This window comes from Vidua chalybeata, chromosome 33 (genome assembly GCF_026979565.1).
Source record: "Vidua chalybeata isolate OUT-0048 chromosome 33, bVidCha1 merged haplotype, whole genome shotgun sequence".
In the NCBI taxonomy this organism is placed as follows: Eukaryota; Metazoa; Chordata; class Aves; order Passeriformes; family Viduidae; genus Vidua; species Vidua chalybeata.
In genome coordinates, this window is record NC_071562.1 from 575,072 (window position 1) to 593,107 (window position 18,036).

The window sequence follows — 18,036 nt, forward strand, 5'->3', positions numbered from 1 at the left end:
CTCCAGTCCCTGTGACCCCCCCCAGCTCCCTGTGACCCCTCCAGTCCCTGTGACCCCTCCCAGTCCCTGTGACCCCCCCCAGCCCCTGTGACCCCTCCAGTCCCTGTGACCCCCACGAGTCCCTGTGACCCCTCCAGTCCCTGTGACCCCTCCCAGTCCCTGTGACCCCTCTCAGTCCCTGTGACCCCTCCAGTCCCTGTGACCCCTCCCAGTCCCTGTGACCCCCCCCAGTCCCCATGGCCCCCCCAGACCGCCCATGACCCCCCAGACCCCTTTAGACCCGCCCTCATGCGGTGCTTGCCCCTCCCACTTCCCACCCGGCCGCGAGCCCATTGGCCGAGCTGACCATCACTCCACCCACAGCCCCGCCCCCGCCGCGATCCCATTGGCTGCCCTGGCCGTCACTCCACACCCCGCCCCCGCCTCCCATTGGCGGAGGCCCCCTCGGGCGTTCGCGTTGCCCTGGCAACCGGCGCGGCGGGAAGGGGCGAGCGCGCGGGCGGGCCGCTGCGTTCTGATTGGCCGCGCCGAGGCACGCGAGCGCCGCCGATTGGCCGAGCCGCGGGCCCCGCCCCCCCGCGGGCGTGAGGGGCGGGTCACGTGGGGGCGGCGGGGGCGGCGGGAGCGGCGGAGCGCAGCGGCCATGAAGCACTACGAGGTGAGGCGGCCGCGCTGCCCGCGGCCCGGGGCGGACACCGCCACCGGAGCGGCCCCGAGCGCCGGCGCCGCCGGCCCCGCGCGGCGCCATCGCGGCGACCTCGCGGAACCCGCGCGTTCCGCCCCGGGGCACCCGGGACGCGCTCTGCGCATGTGCGACGGGGTCGCGCTGTGCGCATGCGCGTCAGGGCGAGCCTGCTTGGGGTGGTGGGGGTGGGGCTTTGGGCGTGGCCTCTGTAGGGGCGTGGTTAATGTGGGAAGGGGCGGGGCCTCGGGAGGGGGGCGGGGCTTGGGGTCCCGGGGCTCTCGGTGGTCCCGGAGGGTCCCGGGAGGTCCCGGAAGGTTCTGGAAGGTCCCGGAGGGTCCCGGGCGGGCCCCGCCGCCCCCGCGGTGGCAGCAGGGCCCTGAGGGGCCGCGGTGACCCCGGGACGGGCCCCGCTGTCACCCCCCGAGCGCCACTGGCGCTGTCACCGTCACCGCGCCCGCGGTGGCTCCCCGGGCACGGCCCCGGTAGCCCACGGAGCCGTCACCTCCCCCCCGGGGGTGACAGAGCCCCATGGCAGTGTCCCCAGCCTGTGTCCCCTCCCCCGGGGGTGACGGAGCCCCGGCCCGCGGGGACAAACCCGTCCCGGTGTCCCCGCGTGACGTCACCCCCCGCCGGTGACAGTGGCCACATGGCCGCGGCCACTCTGTCCCCGCCTCGGGCCACCGGGGCTCGCGGGGACACTGCGGGGGGGTCCGGCCTCACCTCCTGTCCTGTCCCGTCCTGTCCCCGCCGGGTCACACTGTCCCTCTGGTCCCCACCCCCAGGGCCACCCCCGGGCCACCCCCGGGCCACCACAGGGCCACCCCCGGGCCACCACGGGGCCACCACGGGGCCACCACGGGGGGGCCGGGTTATATTTAGCGGCCGGCGGGGCCGATCGGGTTTCGGGCGGGCGCGGTGACATGGAGGTGGCAGTGGCACCCCGCGAGGGTGGCCCGGTGGCCGCGGGGCCCGTGCTGGGGCTGTGGCCGGCGGTGGCCCCCGGCAAGCGGCCCAAGAAATCCGCGGTGCTCTTCTTCGAGGTGGAGATCCTGGACGCCCGCACCAGGGACAAGCTCTGCTTCCTCGACAAGGTGTGGGGACACGGGGGGACACGGGAACAGGGGGACAGCACAGGGGGACATAGGGGGACATGGGGGACAGGGGGACACGGGGACATGGGGACATGGGGACAGGGGGACACAGGGGGACACAGGGGGACATGGGGGGACAGGGGGACACAGGGGGACATGGGGACATAGGGGGACACGGGGACATGGGGGATATGGGAGGACATGGGGGGACAGGGGGGACATCGGGACACAGAGACACGGAGGGACATGGGGGACAGGGGGACACAGGGGGACATGGGGACATAGGGGGACACAGAGACACGGGGGGACATGGGGGGACATGGGGACACAGGGGGACATGGGGACACAGAGACACGGGGGGACATGAGGGGACATGGGGACACGGGGACATGGGGGACAGCACGGGGGGACGGGGGACATGGGGACAAGGGGGGACATGAGGGGACAAGGGGACACGGGGGGACATGGTGGGATGTGGGAGATGGGGGGATGCGGGGGATATGGGGACACGGGGACATGAGGTGACATGGGAAGAGCACAGCGGGGACAGGAGGGGACATGGGGACAGGAAGACAGCACGGGTGGGGACATGGGGACAGAGTGGGGGGACACAGGGACAGCACATGGGGACAGCTTGGGAGGGGACACGGGGACAGCGCCATGGGGGGACACGGGGACAGCGCCATGAGGGGACACGGGGACAGTGTGCGAGGGGACACGGGGGACATCGCCATGGGGGGACACGGGGACAGTGTGTGAGGGGACACGGGGACACATGGGGACAGCGCCATGGGGGGACACGGGGACAGTGTCATGGGGACACGGGGACAGCGCCATGGGGGGACACGGGGACAGCGCCATGGGGGGACACGGGGACAGTGTGCGAGGGGACACATGGGGACAGCGCCATGGGGGGACACGGGGACAGCACCATGAGGGGACACGGGGACAGTGTGCGAGGGGACACGGGGACATCGCCATGGGGGGACACGGGGACAGTGTGTGAGGGGACACGGGGACAGCGCCATGGGGGGACATGGGGACAGTGTGTGAGGGGACACGGGGAAAGCGCCATGGGGGGACATGGGGACAGCACCATGAGGGGACACGGGGACAGTGTGTGAGGGGACACGGGGACAGCGCCATGGGGGGACATGGGGACAGCACCATGAGGGGACACGGGGACAGTGTGCGAGGGGACACGGGGACACATGGGGACAGCGCCATGAGGGGACATGGGGACAGCACCATGAGGGGACACGGGGACAGTGTGCGAGGGGACACGGGGACATGGGGACAGTGTGCGAGGGGACATGGGATGGCCCTGGCGCTGTCCCCGTGTCCCCTGACCGCCCTCGCTGTCCCCAGGTGGAGCCTCAGGCCACGGTGGCCGACATCAAAAACCTGTTCAGCAAAAGCCGTGAGTGGGGACAGGGGACAGGGGACATGGGGACATGGGGACATGGGGACAGGGACAGGGATGGGGACATGGGGACAGGGAGAGGGACAGGGATGGAGACAGAGGAGGGGGAACATGGGGACAGGGACAGAGATGGGGACAGGGACAGGGAGAAGAGTAGGGGACAGGGGAGAGGGGACAGGGACAAAGATGGGGACCCTCCATGGGGCCTTGGGGACCCTCAGTGTGGCTGGGACCTGTCACCGGGCCATGGGGGTGTGTCACCGGGCCATGGGGACATGTCACCGGGCCATGGGGGTGTGTCACCGGGCCATGGGGACATGTCACCGGGCCATGGGGGTGTGTCACCGGGCCATGGGGACCTCCATCGTGGCCAAGGACTGTCACAGGGCCACCACTGTCACCATTGTCATCAGAGACCCAGCACGGGGCCGTGTCACCTTGGCTGTCCCCTCTGTGGCCTTGTCCCCGCAGTGCCACCAGCGCTGTCCCTGCAGTGCCACTGTCCCTGTCCCTGCAGTGCCACCACTGCTGTCCCCTCTGTGGCTGTGTCCCTGCAGTGCCACCATCGCTGTCCCCATGGGGGCTGTATCCCCACAGTGCCACTGTCACGGTCCCTGCAGTGCCACCCTCCCTGTCCCTGCAGTGCCACCCTCCCTGTCCCCGCAGTGCCACCATCGCTGTCCCCGCAGTGCCACCCTCCCTGTCCCTGCAGTGCCACCCTCCCTGTCCCCGCAGTGCCACCATCGCTGTCCCCGCAGTGCCACCCTCCCTGTCCCTGCAGTGCCACCCTCCCTGTCCCTTCAGTGCCACCCTCCCTGTCCCCGCAGTGCCACCCTCCCTGTCCCTGCAGTGCCACCCTCCCTGTCCCTTCAGTGCCACCCTCCCTGTCCCCGCAGTGCCACCATCGCTGTCCCCGCAGTGCCACCCTCCCTGTCCCTTCAGTGCCACCACCACTGTCCCCGCGGTGCCACCAGCGCTGTCCCCTCTGTCCCACAGATCCCCAGTGGTACCCGGCGAGGCAGTCCCTGCGCCTGGACCCCAGTGAGTGCCACCGCCGTGTCCCCGGGTGTCCCCAGGGGTGTCCCCAGGGGTGTCCCCGGGGATGTCCCCAGGTGTCCCCAGAGATGTCCCCAGAGATGTCCCCAGGTGTTCCAGGTGTCCTCAGGGATGTCCCCAGATCTTCCCAAAGATGTCCCAGGTGTCCCCAAGGTGTCCCCGGGGATGTCCCCAGGGATGTCCCCAGGTGTTCCAGGTGTCCCCAGGGATGTCCCCAGGTGTCCCCAAGGTGTCCCCAGAGATGACCCCAGGTGTTCCAGGTGTCCTCAGGTGTCCCCAGGGATGTCCCCAGGTGTTCCCAAGGATGTCCCAGGTGTCCCCAAGGTGCCCCAAGGTGTGCCAGGTGTGTCCCCAGGGATGTCCCAGGTGTCCCTCAGGGATGTCCCAGCTGTGTCAGGTGCCCCAGGTGTGCCAAGTGTCCCCAGGGATGTCCCAAGGTGTGCCCCAGGTGTCCCTAGGTACCCCCCAGGTGTGTGCCAGGTGTGCCAGCTGTGTGCCAGGTGTGTGCCAGGTGTTCCCAGGTGTGCCAGGTGTGTGCCAGGTGTGTGCCAGGTGTTCCCAGGTGTGCCAGGTGTGTGCCTGGTGTGTGCCAGGTGTGTGCCAGGTGTTCCCAGGTGTGCCAGGTGTGTGCCAGGTGTTCCCAGGTGTGCCACTGTGTCCCAAGGTGTGCCAGGTGTGTCCCAAGGTGTGTGCCAGGTGTTCCCAGGTGTGCCAGGTGTGTGACAGGTGTGTGACAGGTGTTGCCAGGTGTGCCAGGTGTGCCAGGTGTGTGCCAGGTGTTGCCAGGTGTGCCACTGTGTCCCAAGGTGTGCCAGGTGTGTCCCAAGGTGTGTGCCAGGTGTGTCCCAAGGTGTGTGCCAGGTGTGCCCAGGTGTGTCCCAAGGTGTGTGCCAGGTGTGTCCCAAGGTGTGTGCCAGGTGTGCCCAGGTGTGCCCAGGTGTGCCAGGTGTGCTGTCCGCAGAGGGGCGCTCGCTGAAGGACGAGGACGTGCTGCAGTCGCTGCCCGTGGGCACCACGGCCACGCTCTACTTCCGGGACCTGGGGGCGCAGATCAGCTGGGTCACGGTGAGGGCACCTGGGGCACCTGTGTGTCACCTGTGTGCCACCTGTGTGTCACCTGTGTGCCACCTGTGTGCCACCTGTGTGTCACCTGTGCCAGCTTTGTGTCACCTGTGTCACCTGTGTGTCACCTGTGTCAGCTGTGTGTCACCTGTGTCAACTGTGTCATCCACTGTGTCACCTGTGCCAGCTGTGTGCCACCTGTGTGTCACCTGTGTCACCTGTGTGTCACCTGTGTCAACTGTGTCATCCACTGTATCACCTGTGTTATCTGTTACACCTGTGCCACCTGTGTGTCACCTGTGTCAGCTGTGTCACCTGTGTCATCCACTGTGTCACCTGTGTCACCTGTGTCACCCCGGTGTCCCCGTGTCCGTCTGTCCCTCCCTGTCCCTCTGTCCCTGCTCCTGGGTGTCCCATGTCCCCGTGTTCCTCTGTCCCAGGCGTCCCAGGTGTCCCTGACTGTCCCCTGTCACCTGTCCCTCACCTGTCCCAGGTGTCCCTGACTGTCCCCTGTCACCTGTCCCCCACCTGTCCCCTGTCACCTCTCACCTGTCCCTCACCTGTCCCTCACCTGTCCCAGGTGTTCCTGACAGAGTACGCGGGCTCCCTGCTCATTTACCTGTCCCTCACCTGTCCCTCACCTGTCCCTCACCTGTCCCAGGTGTTCCTGACAGAGTACGCGGGCTCCCTGCTCATTTACCTGTCCCTCACCTGTCCCTCACCTGTCCCTCACCTGTCCCAGGTGTTCCTGACGGAGTACGTGGGCCCCCTGCTCATTTACCTGTCCCTCACCTGTCCCTCACCTGTCCCTCACCTGTCCCTCACCTGTCCCTCACCGGTCCCAGGTGTTCCTGATGGAGTACGCGGGCCCCCTGCTCATTTACCTGTCCCTCACCTGTCCCTCACCTGTCCCAGGTGTTCCTGACGGAGTACGCGGGCCCCCTGCTCATTTACCTGCTGTTCTATTTCCGGGTCCCGTTCCTCTACGGGCCCCGCTACGACTTCACGGCCAGCCGGCACCGCGTGGTCCAGTGAGACACGGGGACACGGGGGGACATTGGGGACACGGGGACATCAGAGGGGACACGGGGGGACATTGGGGACACGGGGACATCAGAGGGGACATGGGGACATGGGGACATTGGGGACACGGGGACATCAGAGGGGACACGGGGGGACATTGGGGACACGGGGACACGGGGACATGGGGACATGGGGACATCAGAGGGGACACGGGGGGACATTGGGGACACGGGGACACGGGGACATGGGGACATCAGAGGGGACATGGGGACACGGGGACATCAGAGGGGACATGGGGACATCAGAGGGGACACTGGGGGGACACTGGGGGGACACTGGGGACATTGCAGGCACTGGGGACATTGGGGACACCGGGGGGCTGCAGGGGACATCGGGGGTTTGCAGGGCGCATCAGGGTGACACCGGCCAGGTGATGAGGACGGGGGCAGGGAGGGGGAGATGTCCCCAGGTGTGTCCCCAGGTGTGTCCCCAATGTCCCCGTGTCCCCTGTCCCAGCCTGGCGTGCTGCTGTCACTCGTTCCACTACGTCAAGCGGCTGCTGGAGACGCTCTTCGTGCACCGCTTCTCGCACGGCACCATGCCCCTGCGCAACATCTTCAAGGTGACACTGCCACCTGTGCCACCTGTGCCACCTGTGCCACCACCCTGTCACCTGTGCCACCACCCTCTCACCTCTGCACCGCCCCAGTGCCCCAGGCACTGCCCTGTCCCCTCCCCTTCTCACACGCGCAACATCTTCAAGGTGACACTGCCACCTGAGTGCCACCTGTGTCACCACCCTGTCACCTGTGTCACCTGTGTCACCTCTGCACCGCCCCAGTGCCCCAGGCACCGCCCTGTCCCCTCCCTGTCCCCACTGCCTCTCACGATGCCCCTGAGCAGCGCCCTCAAGGTGACACCAGGGGCAGCGCCCTGTCCCCTCCTGTCCCCTCCTGTCCCCTCCTGTCCCCTCCCTGTCCCCTCCTGTCCCCACCCTGTCCCTGTCCCCACCAGTTCTGCTGTGGCACCAACCCTTTGCCACATCTCTGAGGTGTCACTGTCACCTGGGTCACCTCCCTGTCTCCCCTGTGTCACCTCTGCCACCCCCTGTCCCCACAGTTCCCTCCCAGCACCGCCCCTGTGTGACACTGTCCAGGTGTCACTGTCACCTTTGTCACCTCTGCCACCCCCTGTCCCCACAGTTCCCGCCCAGCACCGCCCCTGTGTGACACTGTCCAGGTGTCACTGTCACCTTTGTCACCTGCCCGTCCTCCCGAGGTTCCCCTGTTCTTGCTGTGTCCCCTCCGTGTCCCCTCCGTGGCAGCACCCGCACACCTGGCTGTCCCCAGGTGTCCCCTGCCTGCCACTGCCGCGTCCCCAACGTGTCCCCAATGTCCCCAATGTCCCCAGAACTGCACCTACTACTGGGGCTTCGCTGCCTGGATGGCGTACTACATCAACCACCCGCTGTACACCCCGCCAGGTGAGTGTCACCTGTCACTGTCCCTGTCACTGTCACTGTCACTGTCCCTGTCACTGTCACTGTCACTGTCACCTGTCACTGTCCCCACTACATCAACCACCCGCTGTACACCCCGCCAGGTGAGTGTCACCTGTCACTGTCACTGTCACTGTCACTGTCCCTGTCACTGTCACTGTCCCCTCTACATCAACCACCCGCTGTACACCCCGCCAGGTGAGTGTCACCTGTCACTGTCACTGTCACTGTCACCTGTCACTGTCCCCACTACATCAACCACCCGCTGTACACCCCGCCAGGTGAGTGTCACCTGTCACTGTCACTGTCACTGTCACCTGTCACTGTCCCCACTACATCAACCACCCGCTGTACACCCCGCCAGGTGAGTGTCACCTGTCACTGTCACTGTCCCCACTACATCAACCACCCGCTGTACACCCCGCCAGGTGAGTGTCACCTGTCACTGTCACTGTCCCTGTCACTGTCACTGTCACTGTCCCCACTACATCAACCACCCGCTGTACACCCCGCCAGGTGAGTGTCACCTGTCACTGTCACTGTCCCTGTCACTGTCACTGTCACTGTCCCCACTACATCAACCACCCGCTGTACACCCCGCCAGGTGAGTGTCACCTGTCCCTGTCACTGTCCCTGTCACCTGTCACTGTCCCCACTACATCAACCACCCGCTGTACACCCCGCCAGGTGAGTGTCACCTGTCCCTGTCACTGTCACTGTCCCCACTACATCAACCACCCGCTGTACACCCCGCCAGGTGAGTGTCACCTGTCACTGTCACTGTCCCTGTCACTGTCACTGTCACTGTCCCCACTACATCAACCACCCGCTGTACACCCCGCCAGGTGAGTGTCACCTGTCCCTGTCACTGTCCCTGTCACCTGTCACTGTCCCCACTACATCAACCACCCGCTGTACACCCCGCCAGGTGAGTGTCACCTGTCACTGTCACTGTCACTGTCACTGTCCCCACTACATCAACCACCCGCTGTACACCCCGCCAGGTGAGTGTCACCTGTCCCTGTCACTGTCACTGTCACTGTCCCCACTACATCAACCACCCGCTGTACACCCCGCCAGGTGAGTGTCACCTGTCACTGTCCCTGTCACTGTCACTGTCACTGTCCCCACTACATCAACCACCCGCTGTACACCCCGCCAGGTGAGTGTCACCTGTCACTGTCACTGTCACTGTCACTGTCCCCACTACATCAACCACCCGCTGTACACCCCGCCAGGTGAGTGTCACCTGTCCCTGTCACTGTCACTGTCACTGTCCCCACTACATCAACCACCCGCTGTACACCCCGCCAGGTGAGTGTCACCTGTCACTGTCACTGTCACTGTCACTGTCCCCACTACATCAACCACCCGCTGTACACCCCGCCAGGTGAGTGTCACCTGTCCCTGTCACTGTCACTGTCACTGTCCCCACTACATCAACCACCCGCTGTACACCCCGCCAGGTGAGTGTCACCTCTCCCTGTCACTGTCACTGTCCCTGTCACTGTCACTGTCACTGTCACTGTCCCCACTACATCAACCACCCGCTGTACACCCCGCCAGGTGAGTGTCACCTGTCACTGTCCCTGTCACTGTCACCTGTCACTGTCCCTGTCCCTGTCCCCACTACATCAACCACCCGCTGTACACCCCGCCAGGTGAGTGTCACCTGTCCCTGTCACTGTCACTGTCACTGTCCCCACTACATCAACCACCCGCTGTACACCCCGCCAGGTGAGTGTCACCTGTCACTGTCACTGTCACTGTCACTGTCCCCACTACATCAACCACCCGCTGTACACCCCGCCAGGTGAGTGTCACCTGTCACTGTCCCTGTCACTGTCACTGTCACTGTCCCCACTACATCAACCACCCGCTGTACACCCCGCCAGGTGAGTGTCACCTGTCACTGTCCCTGTCACTGTCACTGTCCCCACTACATCAACCACCCGCTGTACACCCCCCCAGGTGAGTGTCACCTGTCACTGTCACTGTCATTGTCCCTGTCACTGTCACTGTCACTGTCACTGTCCCCACTACATCAACCACCCGCTGTACACCCCGCCAGGTGAGTGTCACCTGTCCCTGTCCCTGTCACTGTCCCTGTCACCTGTCACTGCCACATATTACCTATTCCTGCCATTGTCACCTGTCACTGTTACTTGTCACTGTCATTGTCACCTGTCACCTATTCCTGTCATTGTCACCTGTCCCCTCTCCCTGTCCCCTGTCCTTGTCCCCTGTGTGTCCCCACTGCCCCCTCACTCCCCCGCTCACGTCCCCACGAGGCTCTCTTGTCCCCTGTCCCTGTCCCCTGTGTGTCCCCTTGTCCCCCTGTGCCTCCAGGGGCCACGCGGGGCTGTGGCTGTCCCTGTCCCTGTCACCTCCGTGTCCCCCCCTGCAGGGGACGCTGCGGGTGTCCCTGTCCCTGTGTCCCTGTCACCATCCCTGTGTCCCTGTCCCTGTGTCCCTGTTCCTGTGTCCCCCTGATGTCCTTTTCTCTCCTGTCCCTGTCCCCCCATCCCTGTCGCTGTTGCTGTCCCTGTCCCCATCTCTGTCCCCATACCTGTCTCTGTTCCTGTCCCTGTCCCCTCTGTCCCTGTCCCCTCTGTCCCTGTCCCCTCTGTCCCTGTCCCCTTTGTCCCCATCCCTGTCCCTGTCCCCTCTGTCCCCATCCCTGTCCCTGTCCCTGCTGTCCCTGTCCCCATCCCTGTCCCTCTGTCCCTGTCCCTGTCCCTGCTGTCCCTGTCCCTGTCCCCTCTGTCCCTGTCCCTGCTGTCCCTGTCCCCATCCCTGTCCCTGTGTCCCTGTCCCTGTCCCTGTGTCCCTGTCCCTGCTGTCCCTGTCCCTGTCCCTGCTGTTCCTGTCCCTGTCTCTGTCCCTGTCCCTGTCCCCTCTGTCCCTGTCCCCATCCCTGTCCCCTCTGTCCCTGTCCCTGTCCCCTCTGTCCCTGTCCCCATCCCTGTCCCCTCTGTCCCTGTCCCTGTCCCCTCTGTCCCCATCCCTGTCCCTGTCCCTGTCCCTGTCCCCTCTGTCCCTGTCCCTGACCCGCCGTGTCCCCGCAGCGTACGGTGACGAGCAGGTGAAGCTGGCCCTGGCCGTGTTCCTGGTGGGTGCCCGATGGGGACACGGGGGGACACGGGGGGGGGTGGGGGCTTTGGGGGTGTCCCAGTGGGACATGGGGGGCTGGGCTGGGAGGTTTGGGGGGGCCATGGGGGTTTGGGGGGCCATGGGGAGAGCTGGGGGGGCTGGGACAGGGGGTTTGGGGGAGGGGGTTTTGGGGGGTCATAGGGGGGTTTGGGGGGGCCATAGGGGTTTGGGGGGGTCCCAGTGGGGCTGGGGGTTTGGGGGGGCTGAGAGGGGGGCCATGGGGTTTGGGGGGCTGGGATGGGGGTTTGAGGGGGTCCCAGTGGGGATTTGGGGGGTTTGGGGTGGGGGGTTTGGGGGGCCATGGGGGGGGTTGGGGGGGATGGGATGGGGGAGTTTGGGGGATCCCAGTGGGGATTTGGGGGGTTTGGGGGGGCTGGGGGTGTTTGGGGGTGGTTGAGGAGGTTTGGGGGGCTATGGGGGGTTTGGGGGGGGTTGAGGGGATCCCAGTAGGGATCTGGGGGGGGCAGGGATGTTTGTTCGGGGGGCTTTGAGGAGGTTTGGGGGGGTCCCAGTGGGGATTTGTGGGGTTTGGGATGGGGATTTCGGGGGGCCATGGGGGGTTTGGGGGGGTTTTGGGGGTCGCAGTGGGACCAAGGGACACTGGGGGGTCCCGGGGGTCCCTGGGGGGGTCCATTGTGACCCCTCCCCTCCCCCCCCAGTTCTGCCAGCTCGGGAACTTCTCCATCCACGTGGCCCTGAGGAACCTGCGGCCCGCGGGTGAGGGGACAGCGCTGGGGACATGGGGACACTGCTGGGGACATGGGGACATGGGGACATGGGGACATGGGGACAGTGCTGGGGACATGGGGACAGTGCTGGGGACATGGGGACATTGGGGACACTGGGGACATGGGGACAGCGCTGGGGACATGGGGACACTGGGGACATGGGGACATGGGGACATGGGGACACTGCTGGGGACATGGGGACAGTGCTGGGGATATGGGGACATGGGGACAGTGCTGGGGACATGGGGACATTGGGGACACTGGGGACATGGGGACACTGGGGACATGGGGACAGTGCTGGGGACATGGGGACAGTGCTGGGGACACTGGAGACATGGGGACAGTGCTGGGGACATGGGGACATTGGGGACATGGGGACATGGGGACACTGGGGACATGGGGACAGTGCTGGGGACATGGGGACAGCGCTGGGGACATGGGGACACTGGGGACATGGGGACATTGGGGACATGGGGACAGTGCTGGGGAGATGGGGACATGGGGACAGTGCTGGGGACATGGGGACACTGGGGACATGGGGACATGGGGACACTGGGGACATGGGGACAGTGCTGGGGAGATGGGGACATGGGGACAGTGCTGGGGACATGGGGACACTGGGGACATGGGGACAGTGCTGGGGACACTGGGGACATGGGGACATGGGGACAGCACTGGGGACATGGGGACACTGGGGACATGGGGACATGGGGACAGTGCTGGGGACATGGGGACACTGGGGACATGGGGACAGTGCTGGGGACACTGGGGACATGGGGACATGGGGACAGCACTGGGGACATGGGGACACTGGGGACATGGGGACAGCACTTGGGACAGCACTGGGGGCATCGCTGGGGACATTGGGGACATTGGGGACACGGAGGACATTGTGGGACATGGGACGTTGGGGACACTGGGGGATATCAGGGACATCGGGGACAGCTGGGACAGTGGGGACATTGAGGGGACATCAGGGACAAGGAGGACATTGGGGACATTGAGGGGTCATTGGGGAGATCAGGGGCATTGGGGATATTTGGGACATTGGGGGGACATTGAGGGGTTGGGGACACTGGGGGACATCAGGGCCATTGAGGGGACACATTTTGATGGCGCAGAGGCCACGAGGACACGTGGGAGCAGCCGGGGGCTGGCAGGGGCACGGTGGGGACAGGAGGGGACAGGAGGGTGGCACCTGTCCGGGGGGGTGGCCTGGGGGGTGTCACGTGTCCTGAGGGTGTCACCGGTGTGTGACCCGTGTCCCACTGATGTGTCCCCGTGTCCGGGGGTGTCACCGGTGTGTCACCTGTGTCACTGGTGTCCCCATGTCCCTGGTGTGTCCCCGTGTGTCCCCCCGGTGTCCCCATGTCCCTGTGTCCCCCTGTGTGTCCCTATGTCCCAGGTGTGTCCCCATGTCCCCATGGGTGTCACCGTGTCCTGGTGTCCCCGGAGTCCCCCCCATGTCTCTCTGTGTCCCTGTGTCCCTGGTGTCCCCCTCAATGTCCCCGTGTCCCTGTGTGTCCCTGTGTCCCCCCGGTGTCCCCGTGTGTCCCCCCGTGTGTCCCCGTGTGTCACCGTGTGTCACCGTGTGCCCTGTGTGTCCCCGTGTGTCCCTGTGTGTCCCTGTGTCCCCGTGTGTCCCCGTGTGTCCCCGTGTGTCACCGTGTGTCCCTGTGTGTCCCCGTGTGTCCCCGTGTGTCCCCGTGTGTCACCGTGTGCCCCGTGTGTCCCTGTGTGTCCCCGTGTGTCCCCGTGTGTCCCTGTGTGTCACCGTGTGTCCCCGTGTATCCTCATGTGTCACTGTGTGTCACCATGTCCCCGTGTGTCCCCGTGTGTCACCGTGTGTCCCCCCGGTGTCCCCGTGTGTCCCCGTGTGTCCTCATGTGTCACCGTGTGTCACCATGTCCCCGTGTGTCCCTGTGTGTCCCTGTGTGCCCCGTGTGTCCCCGTGTGTCCCTGTGTGTCCCCGTGTGTCCCCGTGTGTCCCCATGTGTCCCCGTGTGTCCCCGTGTCCCCCATGTCCCCGTGTGTCCCCATGTGTCACCGTGTGTCCCCGTGTGTCCCCGTGTGTCACCATGTCCCCGTGTGTCCCCGTGTCCCCCCGTGTGTCCCCGTGTGTCCCTGTGTGTCACCGTGTCCCCCCGGTGTCCCCGTGTGTCCCCGTGTGTCCCCATGTGTCCCCGTGTGTCACCGTGTCCCCGGTGTCCCCGCAGGCTCCAAGGCCCGGAAGATCCCGTACCCCACCCGGAACCCGTTCACGTGGCTCTTCCTGCTCGTCTCCTGCCCCAACTACACCTACGAGGTCACCTGGGGACACCTGAGGGGAAACAGCCCTGGGGACACCTGGGGACACCTGGGGACAGCCCTGGTGGGGTGTGACAGCCCTGGGGACACCGCGGGGGGAAACAGCCCTGGGGACAGCCCTGGGGACAGCGAGGGACAGCCCTGGTGGGGTGTGACAGCCCTGGGGACACCGCGGGGGGAAACAGCCCTGGGGACAGCCCTGGGGACAGCGAGGGACAGCCTGGGGGGGACACCCAGTTGGGGCATGGCCCTGGGGACCCCCCAGGGGGTGTGACAGCCCTGGGGACACCTGGGGGGTGTGACAGCCCTGGGGACCCCCCAGGGGGTGTGACAGCCCTGGGGACAGCCCTGGTGGGGTGTGACAGCCCTGGGGACACCCGGGGGGTGTGACAGCCCTGGGGACACCGGGAGCAGGGGGGCACCCCTGGGGGGAGAGGGGACAGGAGGGGACAGGAGGGGACGTCCCTGTGCTGGGGGTGTCACCGCAGTGGAGGATGGTGACACCCCCATGGGTGACACCACCCATTGGTGACACCCCTATGGGTGACACCCCATGGGTGACACCCCATGGGTGACACCCCAAAAGTGACACCCCCACCCCCGTTTGTCCCCCCCAGGTCGGCTCCTGGATCGGTTTCACCATCATGACCCAGTGCCTGCCCGGTGAGGGGACACGAGGGGACAAGGGAGGGGGGTGGCACCCTGGGCACCCTGGCTCTGTGTCCCCTGTGCCACCCTGGGGTCCCCATGTCCCCTGTGCCACCCTGGGGTCCCTGTGCCACCCTGGGGTCCCCATGTCCCCTCTCTGTGTCCCCTGTGCCACCCTGGGGTCCCCATGTCCCCTCTCTGTGTCCCCTGTGCCACCCTGGGGTCCCCGTGTCCCCTCTCTGTGTCCCCTGTGCCACCATCCCCCTGGGCCCCGTGTCCCTCCTGTCCCCTCCTGTCCCCTCCTGTCCCCGTGTCCCCTGTGCCCCTCCAGGCTCTCGTGTCCCCTCCACGTCCCTCGTGCCACCCCTGCTGGGGACGCCGGCCCTTGGTGTCCCCGTGTCCCCTCTGGGGCATCTGGGGGGATTTTGGGGGTTTTAAGTGGATTTCGGGGGGATTTGGGGGAATTCTGGGGGAATTTTTGGGGATTTGGGTGGATTTTGGGGTGATTTGGGGCGGATTTTGGGGGGATTTAGGGGTGATTAGGTGGATTTGGGGGGGGTTGGGGTGGATTTAGGGGTGATTCGGGGGGATTTGGGCTGGATTTAGGGGTGACTTTGGGGGGATTTCGGGTGGTTTAAGTGGATTAGGGGTGATTTGGGGGGATTTGGGTTGGATTTGGGGAGATTTGGGGTGGATTTGGCCAGATTTCAGGGGGATTTTTGGGAATTTGGTGGATTTTGAGGGGATTTGGGTGAATTTAGGGGTGATTTGGGGTGGATTTAGGGGTGATTCGTGTGGATTTGGGGTGGATTTGGGTGAATTTAGGGGTCATTTAGGATGGATTTTGGGAGGATTTGGAGTGGATTTGTGTGGGTTTAGGGGTGATTTGGGTTGGATTTTGGGGGGGGTTTGGGTGGATTTTGGGGGGATTTTTGGGGATTTCAGGTGGTTTAGTTGGATTTGGGGTGGATTTGGGTGAACTTAGGTGGGATTTGGGGTGGATTTGGGTGAATTTAGGAGTGATTTGGGGTGGATTTTAAGGGGATTTGTGGTGTCCCCACGGTGCCAGCGCTGTCCCCGCTGTCCCGTGGTGCCAGCGCTGTCCCCGTGGTGCCAGCTGTGTCCCCGTGGTGCCAGCCGTGTCCCCGTGTCCCCGCGGTGCCAGCCGTGTCCCCGTGTCCCCGTGTCCCCGCGGTGCCAGCCGTGTCCCCGTGCCCCCGTGGTGCCAGCCGTGTCCCCGTGTCCTCGCGGTGCCAGCCGTGTCCCCGTGTCCCCGCGGTGCCAGCCGTGTCCCCGTGTCCCCGTGGTGCCAGCCGTGTCCCCGTGTCCCCGCGGTGCCAGCCGTGTCCCCGTGTCCCCGTGGTGCCAGCCGTGTCCCCGTGTCCCCGTGTCCCCGCGGTGCCAGCCGTGTCCCCGTGTCCCCGCGGTGCCAGTGCTGTCCTCGCGGTGCCAGCCGTGTCCCCGTGTCCCCGTGGTGCCAGCCGTGTCCCCGTGTCCCTGTGTCCCCGCGGTGCCAGTGCTGTCCCCGCGGTGCCAGCCGTGTCCCCGCGGTGCCAGCCGTGTCCCCGTGTCCCCGCAGTGGCGCTGTTCTCGCTGGTGGGCTTTGTGCAGATGGCGATCTGGGCTCAGGGCAAGCACCGCAGTTACCTGCGCGAGTTCCGGGACTACCCCCCGCTGCGCTCGCCCATCGTCCCCTTCCTGCTGTGACACCGCGGGGACATCCCTGGGGACAGCCCCCGGTGTCCCCTTCCTGCTGTGACACCGCGGGGACATCCCTGGGGACAGCCCCCGGTGTCCCCTTCCTGCTGTGACACCGCGGGGACATCCCTGGTGACAGCCCCATCGTCCCCTTCCTGCTGTGACACCGCGGGGACATCCCTGGGGACATCCCCCATCGTCCCCTTCCTGCTGTGACACCGTGGGGACATCCCTGGGGACAGCCCCTGGTGTCCCCTTCCTGCTGTGACATCCCTGGGGACATCCCCCGGTGTCCCCTTCCTGCTGTGACATCCCTGGGGACAGCACCAGTGTCCCCTCCCTGCTGTGACACTGCGGGGACATCCCTGGGGACATCCCCCGGTGTCCCCTCCCTGCTGTGACACTGCGGGGACAGCCCCAGTGTCCCCTTCCTGCTGTGACACTGCAGGGACACCCAGGGACATCCCTGGGGACATTCCCCAGTGTCCCCTTCCTGTTGTGACATCCCTGGGGACATCCCTGGGGACAGCCCCAGTGTCCCCTTCCTGCTGTGACACTGCAGGGACACCCAGGGACATCCCTGGGGACGTCCCCGGGACATTCCCCAGTGTCCCCTTCCTGCTGTGACACCGTGGGGACATCCCTGGGGACAGCCCCAGTGTCCCCTTCCTGCTGTGACATCCCTGGGGACAGCCCCAGTGTCCCCTTCCTGCTGTGACACTGCAGGGACATCCCTGGGGACATCCCCCGGTGTCCCCTCCCCACTGTGACACCTTGGGGACACCGTGATGTGTCCCTGCCAGCCCTGCCCTGAGCTTTGGGGACACTGAGGGGACAGGGGACGTGAGCCCTTTGTCACCTTGTCACCTGGGGTCACAGCAGGACACGGCAGTGTGGCCCCACTGTCCCGTGTCACACGCTGTGTCCCAGCTCTGGTGTCCCCTCCCTGGTGGCAGTGTCACCTCCAGGCTGCCACCGCCAGTGTCCCCTCCCCGGTGGCTGTGTCCCCTCCCCGGTGGCAGTGTCCCCTCCCTGGTGGCAGTGTCACCTCCAGGGTACCATCCTCGGTGTCCCCTCTGCAGTGGCAGTGTCACCTCCAGGGTGGCAGTGTCCCCTCTCTGGTGGCAGTGTCACCTCCCCAGTGCCACCCCCAGTGTCCCCTCCCCAGTGGCAGTGTCACCTCCCCAAGTGCCACCCCCGGTGTCCCCTCCCCGGTGGCAGTGTCACCTCCAGGGTGCCATCCCCAGTGTCCCCTCCATGGTGGCAGTGTCACCTCCCCAAGTGCCACCCCCAGTGTCCCCTCCATGGTGGCAGTGTCACCTCCCCAGTGCCACCCCCAGTGTCCCCTCCGTGGTGGCAGTGTCACCTCCCCAGTGCCACCCCCAGTGTCCCCTCCGTGGTGGCAGTGTCCCCAGCAGCGCTGGCCCAGTCACCCGCAGCCACCCCTGGTGACACCGCGGTGTCACCCCCGCGTGGCCCTGCCCAGTGCCACCCCCTCCCCCCGTCCCCGCAGGTGACAATAAATGCCATCCCCCACCCGTGTGTGGCCTGTCATTGTCCCCTCCCAGGGGACACCGGGGGGGTCACGGCCACCCGTGGGGACAATCCCGCTGTCCCCAGGCTGGGGGGGCGGTGGCTTCACGATGTCCCCAAGAGCAGTGACG

At 65.9% G+C, this 18,036-nt stretch overlaps 1 protein-coding gene across 6 annotated transcripts; it reads left to right on the forward strand.

Annotated features, from left to right (window-relative positions):
* The first annotated feature begins 575 nt into the window (after positions 1 to 575).
* On the forward strand, positions 576 to 17,908 carry TECR (trans-2,3-enoyl-CoA reductase). Of its 6 annotated transcripts, none has more exons than XM_053968314.1 (13): positions 576 to 658; positions 1,726 to 1,776; positions 3,145 to 3,196; positions 4,196 to 4,240; positions 5,217 to 5,320; positions 6,233 to 6,348; positions 6,857 to 6,962; positions 7,751 to 7,823; positions 10,907 to 10,950; positions 11,651 to 11,708; positions 13,936 to 14,024; positions 14,644 to 14,689; positions 16,254 to 17,908. In XM_053968314.1, the coding sequence occupies exons 1-13, from the start codon at positions 644 to 646 to the stop codon at positions 16,379 to 16,381; spliced, it is 927 nt and encodes a 308-aa protein (XP_053824289.1). In that variant the 5' UTR covers positions 576 to 643; the 3' UTR covers positions 16,382 to 17,908. The 6 variants fall into 6 exon arrangements, 3 of the variants coding, with proteins under 3 accessions (XP_053824289.1, XP_053824290.1, XP_053824288.1); XR_008435307.1 differs by lacking the exon at positions 576 to 658 and having other exon boundaries at positions 1,460 to 1,776; positions 16,254 to 16,753; positions 16,794 to 17,908; XR_008435308.1 differs by lacking the exon at positions 576 to 658 and having other exon boundaries at positions 1,460 to 1,776; positions 16,254 to 16,620; positions 16,794 to 17,908.
* Positions 17,909 to 18,036: the final 128 nt, after the last annotated feature.